Source organism: Tigriopus californicus, chromosome 2, assembly GCF_007210705.1.
Source record: "Tigriopus californicus strain San Diego chromosome 2, Tcal_SD_v2.1, whole genome shotgun sequence".
In the NCBI taxonomy this organism is placed as follows: Eukaryota; Metazoa; Arthropoda; class Copepoda; order Harpacticoida; family Harpacticidae; genus Tigriopus; species Tigriopus californicus.
In genome coordinates, this window is record NC_081441.1 from 8,579,524 (window position 1) to 8,596,849 (window position 17,326).

General features: G+C 40.9%; 1 protein-coding gene across 1 annotated transcript; it reads left to right on the forward strand.

Moving 5' to 3' along the window:
* Positions 1–8,499: 8,499 nt before the first annotated feature.
* LOC131893056 (uncharacterized) lies at positions 8,500–9,425 on the forward strand. The gene is made up of 2 exons (XM_059242977.1): positions 8,500–8,712; positions 8,799–9,425. Exons 1-2 carry the CDS (start codon positions 8,698–8,700, stop codon positions 9,105–9,107), a joined length of 324 nt encoding a protein of 107 aa, XP_059098960.1. The 5' UTR covers positions 8,500–8,697; the 3' UTR covers positions 9,108–9,425.
* Positions 9,426–17,326: the final 7,901 nt, after the last annotated feature.

A 17,326-nucleotide genomic window follows, 5' to 3' on the forward strand; every position in this document is an offset into this window, starting at 1 on the left:
TGGGCTGGAATGTTGGTTTATCATAGGACAATTTCTGTTTACATTGAGAAACATTAGACGGCCATGGAACTGGGCTCGATCCGGATTTTGTTTCACTTCCTCACGGTGCATTGCAAGTTGTTGAAGCACAGTATTAGCTGCATGATACATCATAGAGGCACAAGTTTGTTCCAGAAGCGATATGTAACTACCTCTTACAGACAGGGATCACTTTGTTTCATCACCAGTTCAGTCCAACAATCCAAGTGATGTTTCTCAAATTAACATCAAAAAGGACAATTTTTGATGGCGTCTCCCACTTCTTGGCTCTTCTTGCACCTCTCAAATGTCGCTTGTTCCAGCTCGGTAGAGATCTTAAGACCAACGAATAGGCGTTGAGTTTCTCACTTCTTCTTAAAGAGTTTACACGTCCAATGTAAGTGCTCATGTAATGAGCCTGCCTTAGAAATTCAATAGGCAAGGGTAATTTTGGTTCACCCTAGCAAAAGCTCAACATTCCGTCGATAGTACGTAAGACCCTGGAGACGGATGAAGATTCAAAAATCATCCCAGTCCCAGCAAGTCTCAATATGACGAATGGTTAATTCACTCTGACAAATCACTTGAAGGCAGGATGGAAATTATCAAAAACCATTTTCTACCACCTGGCAGAAATTGGTGGCAGAAAATGGCAGCAATTGGTCCAAAATAAGTGGCAAAAAATGGCAGAAAACGGCCAAAAAGGGCAGAAAATAGATTTTTTGTATTATTTCAATCATCTTTTTCTAGTATTTACGATCACTTGCGTTAATTTTTAAGCCTGCCTGCATGTAGTTTGACACGTTGGATGTATTTTGCATCGAATGTGAGGTACAACCATAGATAACTTCTATTATGCGTTATGTTTATGGTTTTCTATGGGTACAACCACTAAACGTCATTGGAGTGCCATCGAGTTTGAATTTTACCACGCAATCAATTTGAGTCAGGGACGCCATTGGACCTAAGCTTTTTAAAGTCAAAATGACGACAATTGCATTAAAAAAGCTGTAACATCTTCAATACCACCTTGATGGCTATGTTGTGGCTAAGCCTTGGATACTGCAAGTGGTCTATGGATGCTGTTATCAATTCAATAAAAACATCAAACAGTATAAAAATCAATATTTGAGAACATTTGCGTTCCAGCCAATGCCAATATGCTTTGTAGCAAAGGACACTTGAAAAACTTAATCAACCATATATGATCCTTTCTTGTCTTTGACATATTTTAAAATCTAGATCGGCGGCATTTTGACCACCTTCCAGCAATATCTGCAACTTTCTCCCATTTTCAGCCACTTGTGGCGAGAAAGTGGCAGAAATTCGATCAATCTCGATTTTTTCCCATCGCTGGCTTGAGGAAGGTTGAACTTATCTCTATTCGTTTTGTCAGACAATTCAGAGTTCTGCGGACAATTTCTAAAAATAAAACGTGCGCGTGATGTATCTTTGCACAAAAGGCAAAAACATGAGGAAAGGGAGACTTTGACAGCTTTGCCAAACATTCTACGGTGAGCTTTGACCGCAAGCCAGCATGAAGTACCAGCCAAGCCAAAATCAACAATTATGATGCCTGTAATGATCACAACTAAATTATTGAGAATATATGACAACCCAAATATATCCTACTCAATTCATTATGAATTAGATAAAGAGATTCATGAACCACTAAACTCATACAAAACATAAATACAAAGGCGACCAACTCCTCTCCCTTCTTTCAACATTACTTGGCGCTCTCAGAATATTGCAGATATGAACGTGGTTATTCTAAGCACCTCATAAGCGCCACATTACATAAAGAACTTTTCTGATGCCTGATGCCATGAGGGGAAACTACATATCTCTGCCGTTTCAGAATGCAGATTCTTAAATCTGGTCTCAAAATGGCTTAACTGGCGAAGATGAAATAAGGCATTTTCTTTCACCAGCTACTCTATCCTGGAAACAAGGAAGCCAGTTATACGTCAGATTACTTCAGAAATAAGTTTTCAAGATGTTTGTTGCTTACAACAGCATCTTTTAGTTTCCAGTTGTGTGGAAACGACTAATCGTGGTTGGTTTCCAATTAATTTTGCGAGTAATTTGTGCTTATAAAATACGGTTTTTGAGCAAATTATGGCGGCACTGAAATCAGTTGTATTGAAATCAAACTGTTTCGATGCTTTTAGAGCTGGAATGAAACATAACAATTAAGATCGAGGCTTGCAAGTTGATCAGTTTGCGTTACATCAGTAAGTTGAAGCACCTCTCAACCTTGACATGCGTTCAATGTAGATCGGCATTAACTTGTTGAAGATTCCCGAAAAACGTCATGTCGATTTACAAAAATACACTCATTGCTTATTTTCAATATGATAAAAAGCTTATCTTGTTTGTTTGGTCCAAGAAAATTTGGTTCAAATGCATGAAGCAATCACTGAGCACATGAACAGAGAAGAAGAAGAGTTCCCCTCCTTCTCCTACAACCTCACCCTCAATTCCTTTAACCTCTCTTCTGCCCAAACTTTGTAGCCCTAAGCCCCCTCAGGTCGCCATGAGCCCCACGCATCTTTTAGATCGTATGCTCAGGTGGCGGGCAGAGTTCCCTTCTCCCTCTTCTTCTCCCCTTTTACCCTCTCCTCAAAGGTTCTCTTATCCTCCACCTAAGGTTTGTTTAGTCCAAAAACAGGATTTTTTAAGGTTAGAGAGCCTAGTCAAAGATTTAATACCTCTAGTCCATCGAGGGTCTATCTGCCCATAAAAGGGCTTTATTTGAAAGTGCATTGTCTTATTTCCAAAAAAAGATAGCACAAAGATCAAGGTTCTTGAGGAACTAGCTTTAGATTGGCAGGTCTCGTTCATTTCCATGACAGAAACCTGGCTTCGACCAGGGGTCTTTGGATGAAGAGCTGCCATGGTTGGTTTCAATTTAGTTCGATGTGATTGAGTACGCCCTGACAATTCCCATTTTTCCGCATGGGGCGTATGTCTATATGTTAGAAATGACCTGCACACTAGTCATGTAAAAATGTCTAATGGAGGAGTAGAGGTCTTAGTTTGTCATCTTCAATGTCTTGATCTGTCCATTGCGACAATATATAGGCCCCCCTTTGTTCAGTAAGCTCGTTCTTGTCAGCTCTCAAATTCATAGGAAATGAGTTGGACCAGTCAGTTTGCTCAAAGGTTTCTTTGTAGGGGACTTCAATTTTCCGGCTAGCGTTGTAGAGTGGGAGGCTAGTCCAGAAGGGTATATTCCCGTATCGAAATCGACGTCTCAGTCGTTCGAAAAGCTGGAGGAATTTGCGATCTTGCGCAATCTCTCTCAGCATGTTGGTGTAGCCACCAGAGCGAATAGCGTTCTTGACTTTGTTTTTCCAATGATCCTGATCTGATTCAGTATGTCCATGTGACACCTAGTAATCTGTCAGATCATCATGTTCTCGAGATAGGGTCGACCATTACTCAAAAGCCGGCGTGCTCTAGAGTAAGACCGGCCAAAAAGGTCGGTCTGGCTAAGTTCAAGTTCAAAGAATGAACATTAGCCGTTGATTATAGAAAGGTTAGGGGAGCTTGATCTCATTTCAATGCTGAAAAATGAATCGTCCATAGATGTAGCCTTAGACAAAATGATTCTAGTTTTGAGGACATCTGTTCCACTCTAGCAATCTCTGAATGTGTTCCATAGGGCGGGGCACATTCTAAAATTCCGAAGTATAGGAAGCAATTGTTAAAAGAGTTGCAAATTAGCAAAAAGGCTCCAGAGCACTTTGAAATCCAGTATGTGGCTAGCCTTCAAAGAAAGTTGGATTTAATCCAGGGTAGAATTAAGGCCTCCATTGAGACCGATCAGTTGAAAAAGGAAAGTAGATTGTTCAAGAGGTGAGGTCGAATCCGAAGGCGTTTTTCTCTTTTGCAAACTCTAAGAGAAAGATCAAAGACCCTGTAGGGCTTTCGAGGTCGATGGGGAAGCCATAGACAATGTAGGGACCATGGCCAACATACTTGGAGATCAGTTCTTCTAGTGTGTTTTCAACTCCACTGAGTTTAGGAGCAACAGTCCATTGCTCTATTGATGAGTTTGTTGGGACTGCTTGGCTTGGCTGTCAAGCTGAGCATTTAGATGATCTTGTAGTCACAGATCAGGATGCTTTAGAGGCCATCAGGGACTTGAGACTCTCGAGCTCCCCTGGCCCTGATGGAGTGACATCTCAGTTTCTGATGAGATGCTCGCAGGTTCTTGCTCCTGTTTTCTCGTACTTGATGCTTGCATCTTGGACCAGGGCAAGTTCCCCTCTTCTCTGAAGGTAGCTCATGTTGTTCCAATTTTCAAAGGAGAGATAAGTCGCTCCCCAGTAACTATAGGCCGATTTCTCTCACTTCGAATATTGCGAAGGTGTTTGAGAAGATCATGAAGTTCAAACTTGTTGAATTTCTTGATATACATGAAGTCCTTCCTCCTAGCCAGCATGGGTCCGAGCACATTTTAGCACGGTTACCCAACTTATTGAGCATATAGAGCAGGTTATTGAGGACCGGAGAGCTATGACTCAGTCGATGTAGTTTATCTCGACTTTGCCACGGCCTTTAGTTAACAGGCTCCATGAGATTGGATCCAAGCAAGTTTCAATTGGCTAAGAAGTTCTCCTTCATTATTTCATTGCTCCGCTCATGCTTTGTTAAATAGACTCATGACTTGGGATCCAAGGCAAGGTTATTAGTTGGGAAAAAGCTTTTTTCACGACAAGAAGCAAATTGTTATGGTCGAGGGATACAGGATGTCAAATCAGGTGTTCCCCAGGGCTCCACCTTAGGGCCCCTACTTTTTATAATATTCGTTGCCCCGCTTCAAAAGCTTAGCATTACTGCCAGTATCTCTTCTTATGCTGACGATACAAAGTTAGTTTCTGGTAGTACTGGGCAAGATTTAAGGTAGCCTTGCAAAGGACCTAGAAAAATCTATTCTTGGGTTACTAAAGGAATATGGCCCTGAACGGAATGAAATCCCCCCAATGACCTTCGGGTCAACTCCTTTGCATACTCCACTCGTAACAATGGAGGTAAAGATATTGAGCAGGTCTCAGCTATGAAAGATTTAGGTGTAGTCCTCCAAAATAATGGAAAGTTCGATGAGCATATCCAGTTGAAGGTGGGTAGAGCTTTTCAAATGTGCGGTTGGATATATCGCACGTTTAAGTCAGGGCCAGCCATCACGATGCTAACTCTGTACAAGTCGATTGTCCTGCCACATCTTGAATATGCTTCACCCATTTGGGCTCCAATGAGTTCAGCAGGTTCGCAAAAGGTCGAACAAGTCCAAAGATGTTTCACTTTGAACATCACAGGCTAGGAATGAGAGAGCTCTCGTATTGGGAGAGACTAAAAAAAGTTGGATTGTCCAGTGTTCAGAGAAGGTACGAAAGGTATCTGATACTGTACGTCTTCTAAAGTATCCATGAGCTTTGTCCCAACCCAGGATTTAAGGCCAATTCTAGTGACCGTCCAGGCTTAATGTGCATTTTGAGACCACCTTCAAGCCCTCGAGAAGCAAGGCAAGTTCGAACAATGAAGTCCACTTCTCTTCTTTCTCGGGCTCCTTCATTGTTCAATTTGCTTCCCACTAATATTCGTAGGGAATCCGTAGACGTTGTTGACCCAGTAACTTCTTAGTCATTCTTAGACAAATTTTGAACTACCATTCAAGATGAGCCCAACAGTGCTCAATCTGCTAACTTAAACTCGTTGGTAGACAAACATCATATAAAGAGTAAAACGTAATAAATAGACGAATTATAACCTTTCATGTTAATAGTGTGCGAATTACATTCTGCGTGGGGGTTGAATAGCCCGGGAAAAAAGGAATAAGCCTTTTCGTCTTGAAAGGGTGGGAATTGATCCCTAGTAACGGTAAAGAAGACCCCCTAAAACTACGTTTTATATCTAGCAATTACGACATAGCTAGATATTTTTGAATCCTGAATTGTGACTGAAACATAGGTTCAAACTTGAGCAAAAGGGCATCTTTAAAACGATGTGGATTTTCACAAGTTATGTAACTAAACTATGTCGAGAAACTTTTTACAAAGATTGTTACTAATATTTTTGATGCCCTTTAAGTGGCTACATAAACTATTATAGGTTCATGACTTTTTGCACATTGAAACAATGCAGAGTCACTTATAAATTTTATAGTTTGGGTGAAGAAAAAAGGGCAAGTTCATAAACTAGAGGCTTAATGTGCGTTTTGAGAATACTTTCATGCTTTTGAGAATACAGGTTAGTCTAAAGTTCATGATACCAGACAGGTCCATACAAATAATGCCAGTACAATACTGAAGAAAAATGCTACCTGGTCACTCAGCAAGGACTTGCACTATAGACAAATATTTCGATGAAATGAATTAACATTTGTTTTCATATTTGTTTAATTGTTGCAGTTGCTTTGGCCATTTTAGGGTAAGTATTAAGAGAGGTAGGAACGACATACATATGCAAATATAACTGTCCGAAAGCATGGTTTTATTGAGAAACCAATTTCGATTTTGTGTCATTCCGAGTACCATAAAATTTGGTACCAAAAAAATGAAATTTACCTTTTTCCAGCAAGATTACAATCAGTTAGTTTGTGGATCGGGTATCATCTGAATATAAAGTTAAACACCAATCATAAATCAATCACCATTAATTGATGAGGATTAGATTGCCAATAGCAGTGACGAGATTCACAAAAAATATAGAATATTACTATTTCTCCATTTATCACTGTTTTATTGCACGTTAAGGTTGTTAGAGTGAGAAATGAGCAAGTGGAAAAAAGGCATTCAGCTCAAACTGATTTCACCTTCTATTTCGTAATACTGCTTGAAATGCATGATGTGTTGGAGGACAATGACTTGGGGAGCATTGAATGATGCTCAAAAACACAATCATGATATCTTCCACTGAAAAAAAAGACATCCAAAACATCTGCGCCATAATTCAAGCTTCAAACATTCCCCCTTAAAAAACGATGCTCAACCAATCCTTGAACACGAAACCAATTATGGTTTCGTCCCGGTTCAAAAACCCCTCTACCAGGCCTTTTACGGGGTAATTTTTAAAGTGACTGTCCAAGAATTGGGCAATCTTGAATACTAAGCATCGGCCCGACACAGAGGAGAGTGCAGCTCTCAAAGGGATACCTCTCCGTTAGAAATCTGCGAAGTTGACACCAACAAGGTTCAGTTGAGTTTCAGCACTCCTATCCACCATGAACAACAGAGAATTCATTTTGGTAAAGGTAAACCCAACCAAACGTCTTAACAGCCATTTTAAAGCACTTGATTGAGTACCATTAGACTGTTTATATTCTCATCGCTATCATTCCAGATTAGTCTGGTTCTAGTTCTTTTGATTCCACCGGGGGAATTATCTCCCCGTCCCTTGAGTGTTGACGACGAATTCAGTCGAGTGGACTTTGGTCCCATAGCCCGAAACGATTATGACCAAGGTGACACCGGAGATGAGACTCTAGGCGGCTCGAACACGGCCTTTTGATTTGCCGATCATCAAGAAGACAGTTTCACATCCTTTGGAGCTCCGGCTGCTTCGGTCTCCGACTATTATGGCGATGACGAGGATAAGAGAGTGGCCGGTCCGGCTTATGGAGGGACGGCCCCCAATAACTACGACTATGGTAGCGAAGGCACCGATGGCATTGGACCTCAAGACGGTGGTCAATACCAGGACAATCCCCTCATCCAGGAGTTGATGGTCAAGCCTACCCTAATTATGAGGATGATTATCTTAGAGTTGGTGCACCGTCGCCGAGTGATCCATTTGATTTCTAACACGTATAGTTTAGCTTACCAAGGAAGTATTTAGTGTACCATTGATTCTTCGCAATAAAAAGCACGAGCATTCATACCAAGGGAAATACAAGTACTTTTTACCTTCCCTCTTCCAACTTCATCAGCATCATCACCATTGCCATCGTCATCGTCTGACCTTAACAATCGTGGCTTGAGTACTTTGCGATTGCCAAGGGACCTTGCACTTTTTCGTCTCAATTCAGCCGAATAATGACTCGAGTGCAGGAAATTCGTATTGGGATTTCACACTGAGCCCCTCAGGGACAGGTGTGAAGGTGGACGGGCTCCTAGCGACAAAACCAACCGGGATGTAGTTGCTCGATGGTAGTACGCATATTCCTAGAGACATCGGTACGTACGTAAGTACGTAAGTACTCCAGGAGGTGTATGTAGGAGGACGATTGTGTACGACGACAAGAGGTGCGAGTCTTGGGTGCGTTTTTTCCTATCCTACTTCCTGGCAACTGGAAATCTTGATGGTGAAATCGATTACAGGTGTAATTTTCCGATGTAATCCAAGATCTTATCATAGGCTAAACCGATTGATGATTGAGTCGATTTCATCGTGCATGGAGCATTTGGTCTGAAGACTTGCATTTTGTGGTGATGTGCGATGGCCTATTTTAGTGGCGGAGACCTTGATTCAATTGAACTTGAGAGATGGGAAATGAATCAATGGGATGAAGGATATCCCAGGTGGTAGTGGACGACATTTGCAGAGAAATTATCCCGTGTCCACGGTGACAAGAGGGTGAGAGAAAACAACTCACTCACGCTCGCTCGCACTCGTCCGTTTCATATTTAAGGCCCCGGATTCCGAGGCACAATCAACAGTCATTTCTCAACAATGTTCAAGTTTGTGGTGAGTTCTCAGTTCAATCTTAGCCTTTACATTTGTATCCAACCTGCCAAAGAGTGTCAACTGAGTACTGATTGTTCCATTTCCAGATTATCGGATTCTTGCTGGTGGCCGTAGCCCACAGCGTTCCAGTTCCAGTTCCTCAAGACTACGACTACTCGATCAACCACAATGGAGATGTGAAACCCGCCGGATTTCGACCTCATGCCAGCAGCAACCCTTCCAGCCCCTACGGACCGGGCGAACCACGCCAATACCAGGATTATTCCGAGGAAGGCTCGGATACGGCTCCGGATTACTACGGCAATGACTATGGAGCCGGGGTGGGGCCAACTACGACTATTATGCAGTGTAACCGGACCCAGTGGAGTTCCCCGAGGTCAAGGTCTTGGACCTAGCCCAGATTATAGGAACGGACCCCCACCGCCTCCAGGAGGGCCGGCGGAGGTTCAAATAATTTTGCAAGTGGAGATGAGTACGCCAATTTTTGACGATTCAGAGGATTACCCCGCTTTTGGAGGATTCGAAAAATAATTCCATTTGACCTCGACTCTTCGTTTTTAACACATTTTTGAGTTAATCGCTTCTTTGCCAGACAAATTTCGTTGTTGCTAAAACTGATATTCAGTGCCTTGAAAGTCGTTGTTGATCACGACTGCATGAAAGCAACTATTTCTTATTCGTTGAAATACAGCATTGATTGTTTCCCTAGAAAACTTGGAGTTAAAATCCTTTTCGTACAAATTTGCTATTAAATGCATTCTCTATCCAGCTTCAACCACATTTTTCGACTTTAAGGCCAAGCATTTTTCTCACGATCTCATTCCTGGGACAGTTCATAGATTTTTAGATGTCTAGAAATCTATAGATAGTAATGATGCTTGTATATAAGTGAAGTATGTTTGATATGGCTCATTAAGCTATTACTTAAGAACCGAGCGTCCAGTTGTTGGTTGGAAAGGATCAAATAACCTTATAGCAACCATTACCTCATCTCAGCCAACTAAAATCACAAGCATGACAAGTTGTGATTTTGCAAAACTAACGATTTATTAATGGTCAATTGGTTACCAAGACCTTGCAGACCTTCCTATATAGGATACCGTTTTAAAGTCAGAAAGATTCGGAGAAAAGTTTCGTTTGAATTTCGATCGGTTGAAAAGTGTCAAAGTTTGAATGATATATATTGATACATTACGATAAGCGTCAAGGAACTTGCTAATTTTCTTGCTAGCCTGGGAGGGATTCAAAGCAGAAAAATGCAATTTGACGTGGTACATTTAATATATTCAATACCTGATACATTTTCTAACACACGGGAAACTGCACAAGTTCAAACAAAGGCATTTCATAGATCTTCCTAGTTTCAAAATTGTGGGCATGAAAAAGTCGAGTCCTATAATTTTCAGAAGACATACAGGGTTGTCCGGATATTTTGGGCAAGAACGGCTAAATACGGACACCAAACAAAATTTGGCAATACAGCGCTCGGTATTTTTTGTGTGTCTTTGGATACTAAAAGCTTTTATTCGTTTCTCCACGTTTCGACCTTATACCAAAGACAGCCATAAGCATCTTCTTACCCAAGACACCGAATTGTCGTGATTGTTTAGGGAAAAGTCGTGTCCTTAAACGTCGGTCAAAATGTAAATTAACTGGTCTTTTCAATCTCGCATCCTTCTATTCAGAATGTCACAATTTGGAGCGTATATTGGAACAGATTTGAGTTGAAAAGTGGCCACACAGTTAAGAACAAGGGACGATATACCCACTTGTATCCTTAGTCTATGTAAGACAGACGTGAAGTTAGTGATGACATTTCTTGTTCTTCAGAACTAGAGGGCCCTCTATTCAGAACCAATGTGCATGATTGCACGACTGTTTCTTGATACGTGGACGAAGGTCTGAATCCATAGGGCAAGTATAAGGGTTTTCAGCGAAGAAACAATGCGATTATAGCACGTTTCCAGGATCTTCCCCCAAGATACCTGGACAACCCTATCACTCTTCTTCATAATCAAATCGCCTCACATGAGTTGACTATGTATAGAATTTAGGGCAAAAAGAAACCAAAATATGTAAATTTTCGAAATGTTACCGCCAGATGTCACATAGTATACTGGCAAAAGTAATATTTCTGACAGCAGAACCATGCACATTTGTCCCACCTCTGACCTCGACCAAAACTTGCCTGAATATTGCGAACTGTATGGGATTCCAAACGATTCTCCTCCCAACCTGATTTCAAAGGAAACTTTAGACATTTATCACACCCACAGACAGAAAACCAGCCTAATACGGACACTGTACACATTAGTTTTAGACAATGTGATGGGCAGCTTTACTAGCTGGGTAAGGTTCACCTCCTAGACGATCAACTATCGCACAAGTATTGGAAAAGTATAATGTAAAAAATGTGTCCATCACCTTCACAATTATGTCTTTTCTTCAATTCTATTTCTTTCAAAGTGTGAACGAAAAAACGGTATACCGGACAAGGCAGGTTTGAACTGTGCCTCTTTGAGGCTATGGGAGGCTTCATTCAGAAATGCCAAAAGGTTCTCTATGAGCTCTATATATAGTAAGATAATTAGCCGGTTTTTTTTTCAATCAAATTCTCCTGCAGCACTATCCATAGCATGAAATTATATATCTGTGTTGCTGCAAATCTTCAACCAAACTTGTCTACAGAGAAATAGCTTCAGGTAAGCTCGTATGCATGATTGCCCTCACCTTCCAGACCACACAAAAATGGGAATATTTTGAAAATAAATCAAGGACTGGCTATCTGTCCAAAATAGACTCAAATGCCTTAAAAATTATGCACAAAGCAAACCCATCACCTCCAACCAGCTAAATCACCCACGACTTTACCTTCAGAGGTCCGCCATCTCCAAGCAAATCATCGTTGAAACTGATTGGAGATAGAGCATTGTTTTTGTTACCAATTTTCTCGATATCAATTTCCTTGGAGATGGTGGACTTGTAACCAAGATCGTGGGCAATTGAGTGATGAAGTAATGAAATTGCTTTGTGCATCATTCATTTGTGCAGGCTTATGAATTTGTTTTAGCTTGGCGGCCTTTGATCTATCCTCGGCCAATCTTTCAGACTTTCCCCATTTTTAAGCGGTCTGCAATCGTGAAGGCAATTCTCAAACTTAAGTTATTCTTCGTATCTTTCCGCTTGGACAAATATGCTGGGAAGTTCAAGACTACCAATCTGTTAGCTTACAAATCTTTTATTATGGGCTATACGAGAATTTGCCTTGAAAAAAATCTGCTAACATCTTGCTTAAGCAGTTGAAGCTTTTCAGATGGTTTCAGGTATCTCGACACAACGGAAAAATAGACACATCGAAAAACTCGACAGATAGAAAAATTCGATATCAGATAAACTCAATACATTAGAAAATCTCATGTAAAAACATGCGACAGATCGAAAAAACATGATTGCTTGAAACCATTTCTAACATCTATAATATAATTGAATGAGATAGGATAGCCCTGATGAAGACCAAATACTTCTGCCATGAAAATATAAAAAAGTATTAAAGCTCATTGGTCAAGCCATCAAAAAATCATCAAAAAGCTTGGAACAAAAAAATTATATTTGAAGTATTTTGAAGTAAAATGAGGAGTTGGTGTTCATCATTTTTCAGCACTCGAGTGCAAAAAACTCGTTCAGCAGCCACTCCACATACCAAAATCAGAGTTTGTGATGCTTCTGGAGTGACCTTTGAAGCCATTGCTATACCGGACACTGGGGCAACAGATTGTATTGTCCCAACTAGACAGCTTCAGTTCAATGGTGTGAATATCGACGCGTCAGAGAAGATGTTCATTCAAGCCGTCAACGGAATTGGAATTACTTGTGATGGGGTTGTTAATCTGCGGTTAATTGGTTGAACAAATCCACCTGTGTGAAAGCATATGTCAGCCCAGACGTTGATTTAATGATATATCATGGTCAACCACGATCGGTTTGGGAATGATTCAAAACAGTTTCCCCTTTTGGAGAGGTGCGTCTAATCTTCATAAAAACCTTATATTTCGTTCGCTTCTTGTTCAAGCGATGATTGTCAATCGAATGTTTGGTAACATCGATTTGGGGGGGGGGGTGTTGTATATTTCAATGATTTGTGTCGTTGCTGCTCTGGGTATGAACTCGTCCAATTCCCATGAGTAAGGTCCGAGTCTACAATTAGACCATTCATTTCTCTCAATCAGTTGTACATTGTCCATGCACCAATAAACCTCTTCCAACCATTATCCCAGTTTTCGCATCGCTAAATAGATATGGCACACATACCATACTTGGGAGAAGAGGCTAGCTGTGGTACTGTAATGAATTCCAATTGAGGGATATATCCGCTTCGTCGTCACAGCCAACATCAATTATTACTATAAACTGCAGGAACTCAAAGCAAGTAGTCCACTTACCAACAAGGTGTCCTAAGTTAACAAGCATTAACTTTCATAACCCAGACTAGTGTCACGCACGTGGTAAGGTGGGGGCATTCTCGAACATAATACAATAACATGAGACCAGAAAGGGAAGACAACTGAATGGTTGGTGAATAAAAGTAAACATCGTAATGGTGGCAAATCAAACTCTGGAGATATCGCCCCAACATCTGGCTCCTCCGAAATCAGTCAAAGGTTCGGATCTCTAAACATCTTCTTGGTGAATCGGCGAGGTTCACTCCAGGCCCTTTGAGGTCTTGTGCCCTTTGAGTAGAATAAGCGTGTTAACAGGGCGATGGAATTCTGATCTTGAGAAACGTTTTCAGATCTTTTGAGTTGCAATCATCAACTCGAATGCGAGCACTGTGAACAACCCTTCATGATGCGGATAAGCCTCTATTACCCTAGCGAGTTTCCATAGGTTTTGTGGGGCGTTATCATATTTGAGGATCACGATATCCTCAATTTCCAAATTTTCCTGATCTGATTCATTTCGATCTTGGTTGTAAAGACTCGAGATATTCTCTTGGAGAGAGGCAAGACAACCTTTGTCTTTTGGGGCAAAAGCATTGCAGGAACTTAACGGCAAAGGGCTCATTTGGGTCGCTCAGATTCTCAACCGTGAGGGGTCTGGGAATTGATGATACTTCTGTCTCGCACAACAATGTTCTGCAGGTTTCGTTGTTCAGAATGTGACCGGGATTCTCATGAGGGAGGAAAGGATCTCACCAATAGAATTTGAGCGGGCGTTCCCAGGACAACCACCCCAAGTGGATGCCCGCTGGGGCATTACACTTCAGCCCTCATAATCGAGCCTCTTTCATTCAAAAAAAGGCAGGTAAAGCTTCTTATTTCATCTGCATTTAAGAGCCCTTGTAACTCTCAACCGGCCCCTATAAAGTTGATGTCCGTTGTCAGATCGCACCAAACGAACGAGTCCTCGTCTGGATATCGTACACATTAGCGCACCAAAACGTAAGACGCAGTTTCAATGTGAACGGCACGGGGAACATAGCAGGAAAATATAACGCCATATTTTCTTTTCATCCTCTCCTCTTGTTCAAATCAAGAAATGGCCCAAACAGGTTCAATCCTAGAGTTCACACACTGGATCCAGAATCCTCCCAATGTGTATTTGAATTGATGGTTATGTCCTCGACCAGAGGGTGCTACATCGTCCATGGACCTTTCAATAACTTAGTCGGTAAGTCTGCCCTTCTTCGGCAAGATTTACTGGCATCACTTCACTATCAAGCAACCAATTTAGACGACCACCAACTCGTAACACACCCTGATGAGGGATAAAGGAGACACTTGGACAATGAATTCCTGATTTGACTAGGCTAGCAGTATGTTTATTTCACTCCAAACGATAAGCTTGAACTCTCTTGACTAGAAGCCTTTCCGTTCTCCATAACGTAATGTGAAGGTAGAAGGGCACAACAGGCGACTGTTACTTGGACTTCAAAAAATCTCAGAGATAATCCAAACAGCATACCTTTGGCTTCAACTTTGCAGATTCGAATAACGGTTCATCATGGAAGTTAGAAAATGTTCTCTCTGAATGTTTTGTTGCACGCACCACCTTAAACTTCTTCAATTCTGGATAATACCGCTCGAAACGTCTAAATTCTCGCCAACAACAATTGCGATTATTTCAGAAATTTGGGTCCTTCAAACCACTATGGGTTGTGGCAATGTTGATGCATGGCAAATCCGGGAGGCATCATCTGCCGGATTCAGTGAGTTTCCATGTGATTGCCACATCTCAAGGGTGTGCTTACGATCGATTTTTTTGCACACGGTTGGCGACAAACAATGAAATCTTCGTTCAGAGTGGATTATTAGGGGTTTCTACTCTGAATTTGGACGAGCCGGCAACGATTCAAATTTGTACCATAGTTGTCCTAAGTAGCTTGACTACGAATGAAACATTTTTTTCCACCAGCGACAGCTGAGACGAAAACATGCGATCGCAGCGCCCTTGATCGATCTATTTATGAAGTTATCTATGGTTGTACCTCACATTCGATGCAAAATACCCATCCCAACGTGTCAAAACTACATGCAGGCAGGCTTAAAAATTAACGGAAGTGATCGTAAATACTAGAAAAAGATGATTGAGAATAATACAAAAAATTCTATTTTCTGCCCTTTTTGGCCGTTTTCTGCCATTTTTTGCCACTTATTTTGGACCAATTGCTGCCATTTTCTGCCACCAATTTCTGCCAGGTGGTAGAAAATGGCTTTTGATAATTTCTCATCCCTGCCTTCAAGTGATTTGTCAGAGTGAATTAACCATTCGTCATATTGAGACTTGCTTGGACTGGGATGATTTTTGAATCTTCATCCCTTCTCCAGGGTCTTACGTACTATCGACGGGAATGTTGAGCTTTTGCTAGGGTGAACCAAAATTACCCTTGCCTATTGACATTTCTAAGGCAGGCTCATTACATGAGCACTTACATTTGACGTGTAAACTCTTAAGAAGAAGTGAGAAACTCAACGCCTATTCGTTGGTCTTAAGATCTCTAACCGAGCTGGAACAAGCCGACATTTGAGAGGTGCAAGAAGAGCCAAGAAGTGGGAGACGCCATCAAACATTGTCCTTTGTTGAGGTTAATTTGAGAAACATCACTTGGGATTGTTGGACTGAACTGGTGATGAAACAAAGTGATCCCTGTCTGTAAGAGGTAGTTACATATCGCTTCTGGAACAAACTTGTGCCTCTATGATGTATCATGCAGCTAATACTGTGCTTCAACAACTTGCAATGCACCGTGAGGAAGTGAAACAAATCCGGATCGAGTTTTGAAGACTTTGATCGAACCCCAAGTTCCATGGCCGTTCTATGTTCTCAAATGTAACAGAAATTGTCCTATGATAAACCAACATTCCAGCCCAATCTGTACCTTCCAGAAACCACATTGTCCTGTTGTGGAGGATTGATATCAAGGCCGAGCTATTACTCAAAAAGATTTATTATCGCACGGAACAGCAATAGAAGCGTAATTCTAGAAGTCCCCATTGCTCCAACACCCACCGAAAATCCTCATTATTACAAATCAAATTATGTTTCGCCAGTTTTATATTGATGCATGCAAACCACATGACATTCCCCTTTGATTACTGGTCAAGGTTGAAACGCTGTTTTTTAGTTTTAAGGTCTATTTTGAGATAACATAGTATAATTAGGACTAGATTATTAACAAGTAGGATACCAGCCCGACATTAGTTGTGCACAAAGCTCAAAGTTTAAGCTAAAAAGTTGATGAACGGTCAATGCTATCTAAGCAGCATGCATACGTGTTTTGTTGCGTCTGTTTTTGAGTTCTTAAGGTTGTTGTGATTGACAAAAATCCCGTAATTTAGTGATCTTGTCGAAGTGGTGGTCATATCCGATTGCATTAATACAAGTGCCTTGTCGAAAATATTCATTTCTATTGTAAAATCAGTTCGGCCAACGATCAGATGTAACCATTCAGAGTTGTTATAGCTTTAAACAACATTTCGTAATGTAAATTACAGCATCAAATTCTTAGCAATTAGTTCCTCAACTAACTTGAGATGATGCTGTTCATAATGGAGCCAAAATTAATGTCTGGCAAACATTTAAATGAATGATTGGGAATAATCTGGCGGCATTGCAATTCTTCAAATCTTGGTGTGGACAAAAAGCGTTACGAACTTTTGATATGATTCAAAATGCCTTCCTGGTATCCTAGGTATTGTTCCCAACACTTTGGTATTTAAAGTATTGAAACTAATAAGCCAGGTATTTTCTTGATATAACTTACATTTTAAGGTAAATTCTGGAACAACCATTTTAACTTGTTCGTGAGTATGGAAACAAGAGTGGTCACACTGAATACCTTGTTCGAAGGACCATATCAGCAAAAATGCATCGATTCTGATTCTACTGATGGGAAAAGGGCAAGTAGCAAATCATCACAGACACCAAAGTTCTACTTGTTTACAAACAAAGCTTGGCCAAGTAGAACTTGGGCAAGCTTAACCCAAGCAGAGAACTACAATTAAGCACAAAATTAAAGAAAAAAGTATGACAACTGCAAACAATACCATCTAATATTAAGGATAATTGATACCGTCCCAAGTATCCATGCAACATCTTTTAGAAGCTAAAAGGCTTT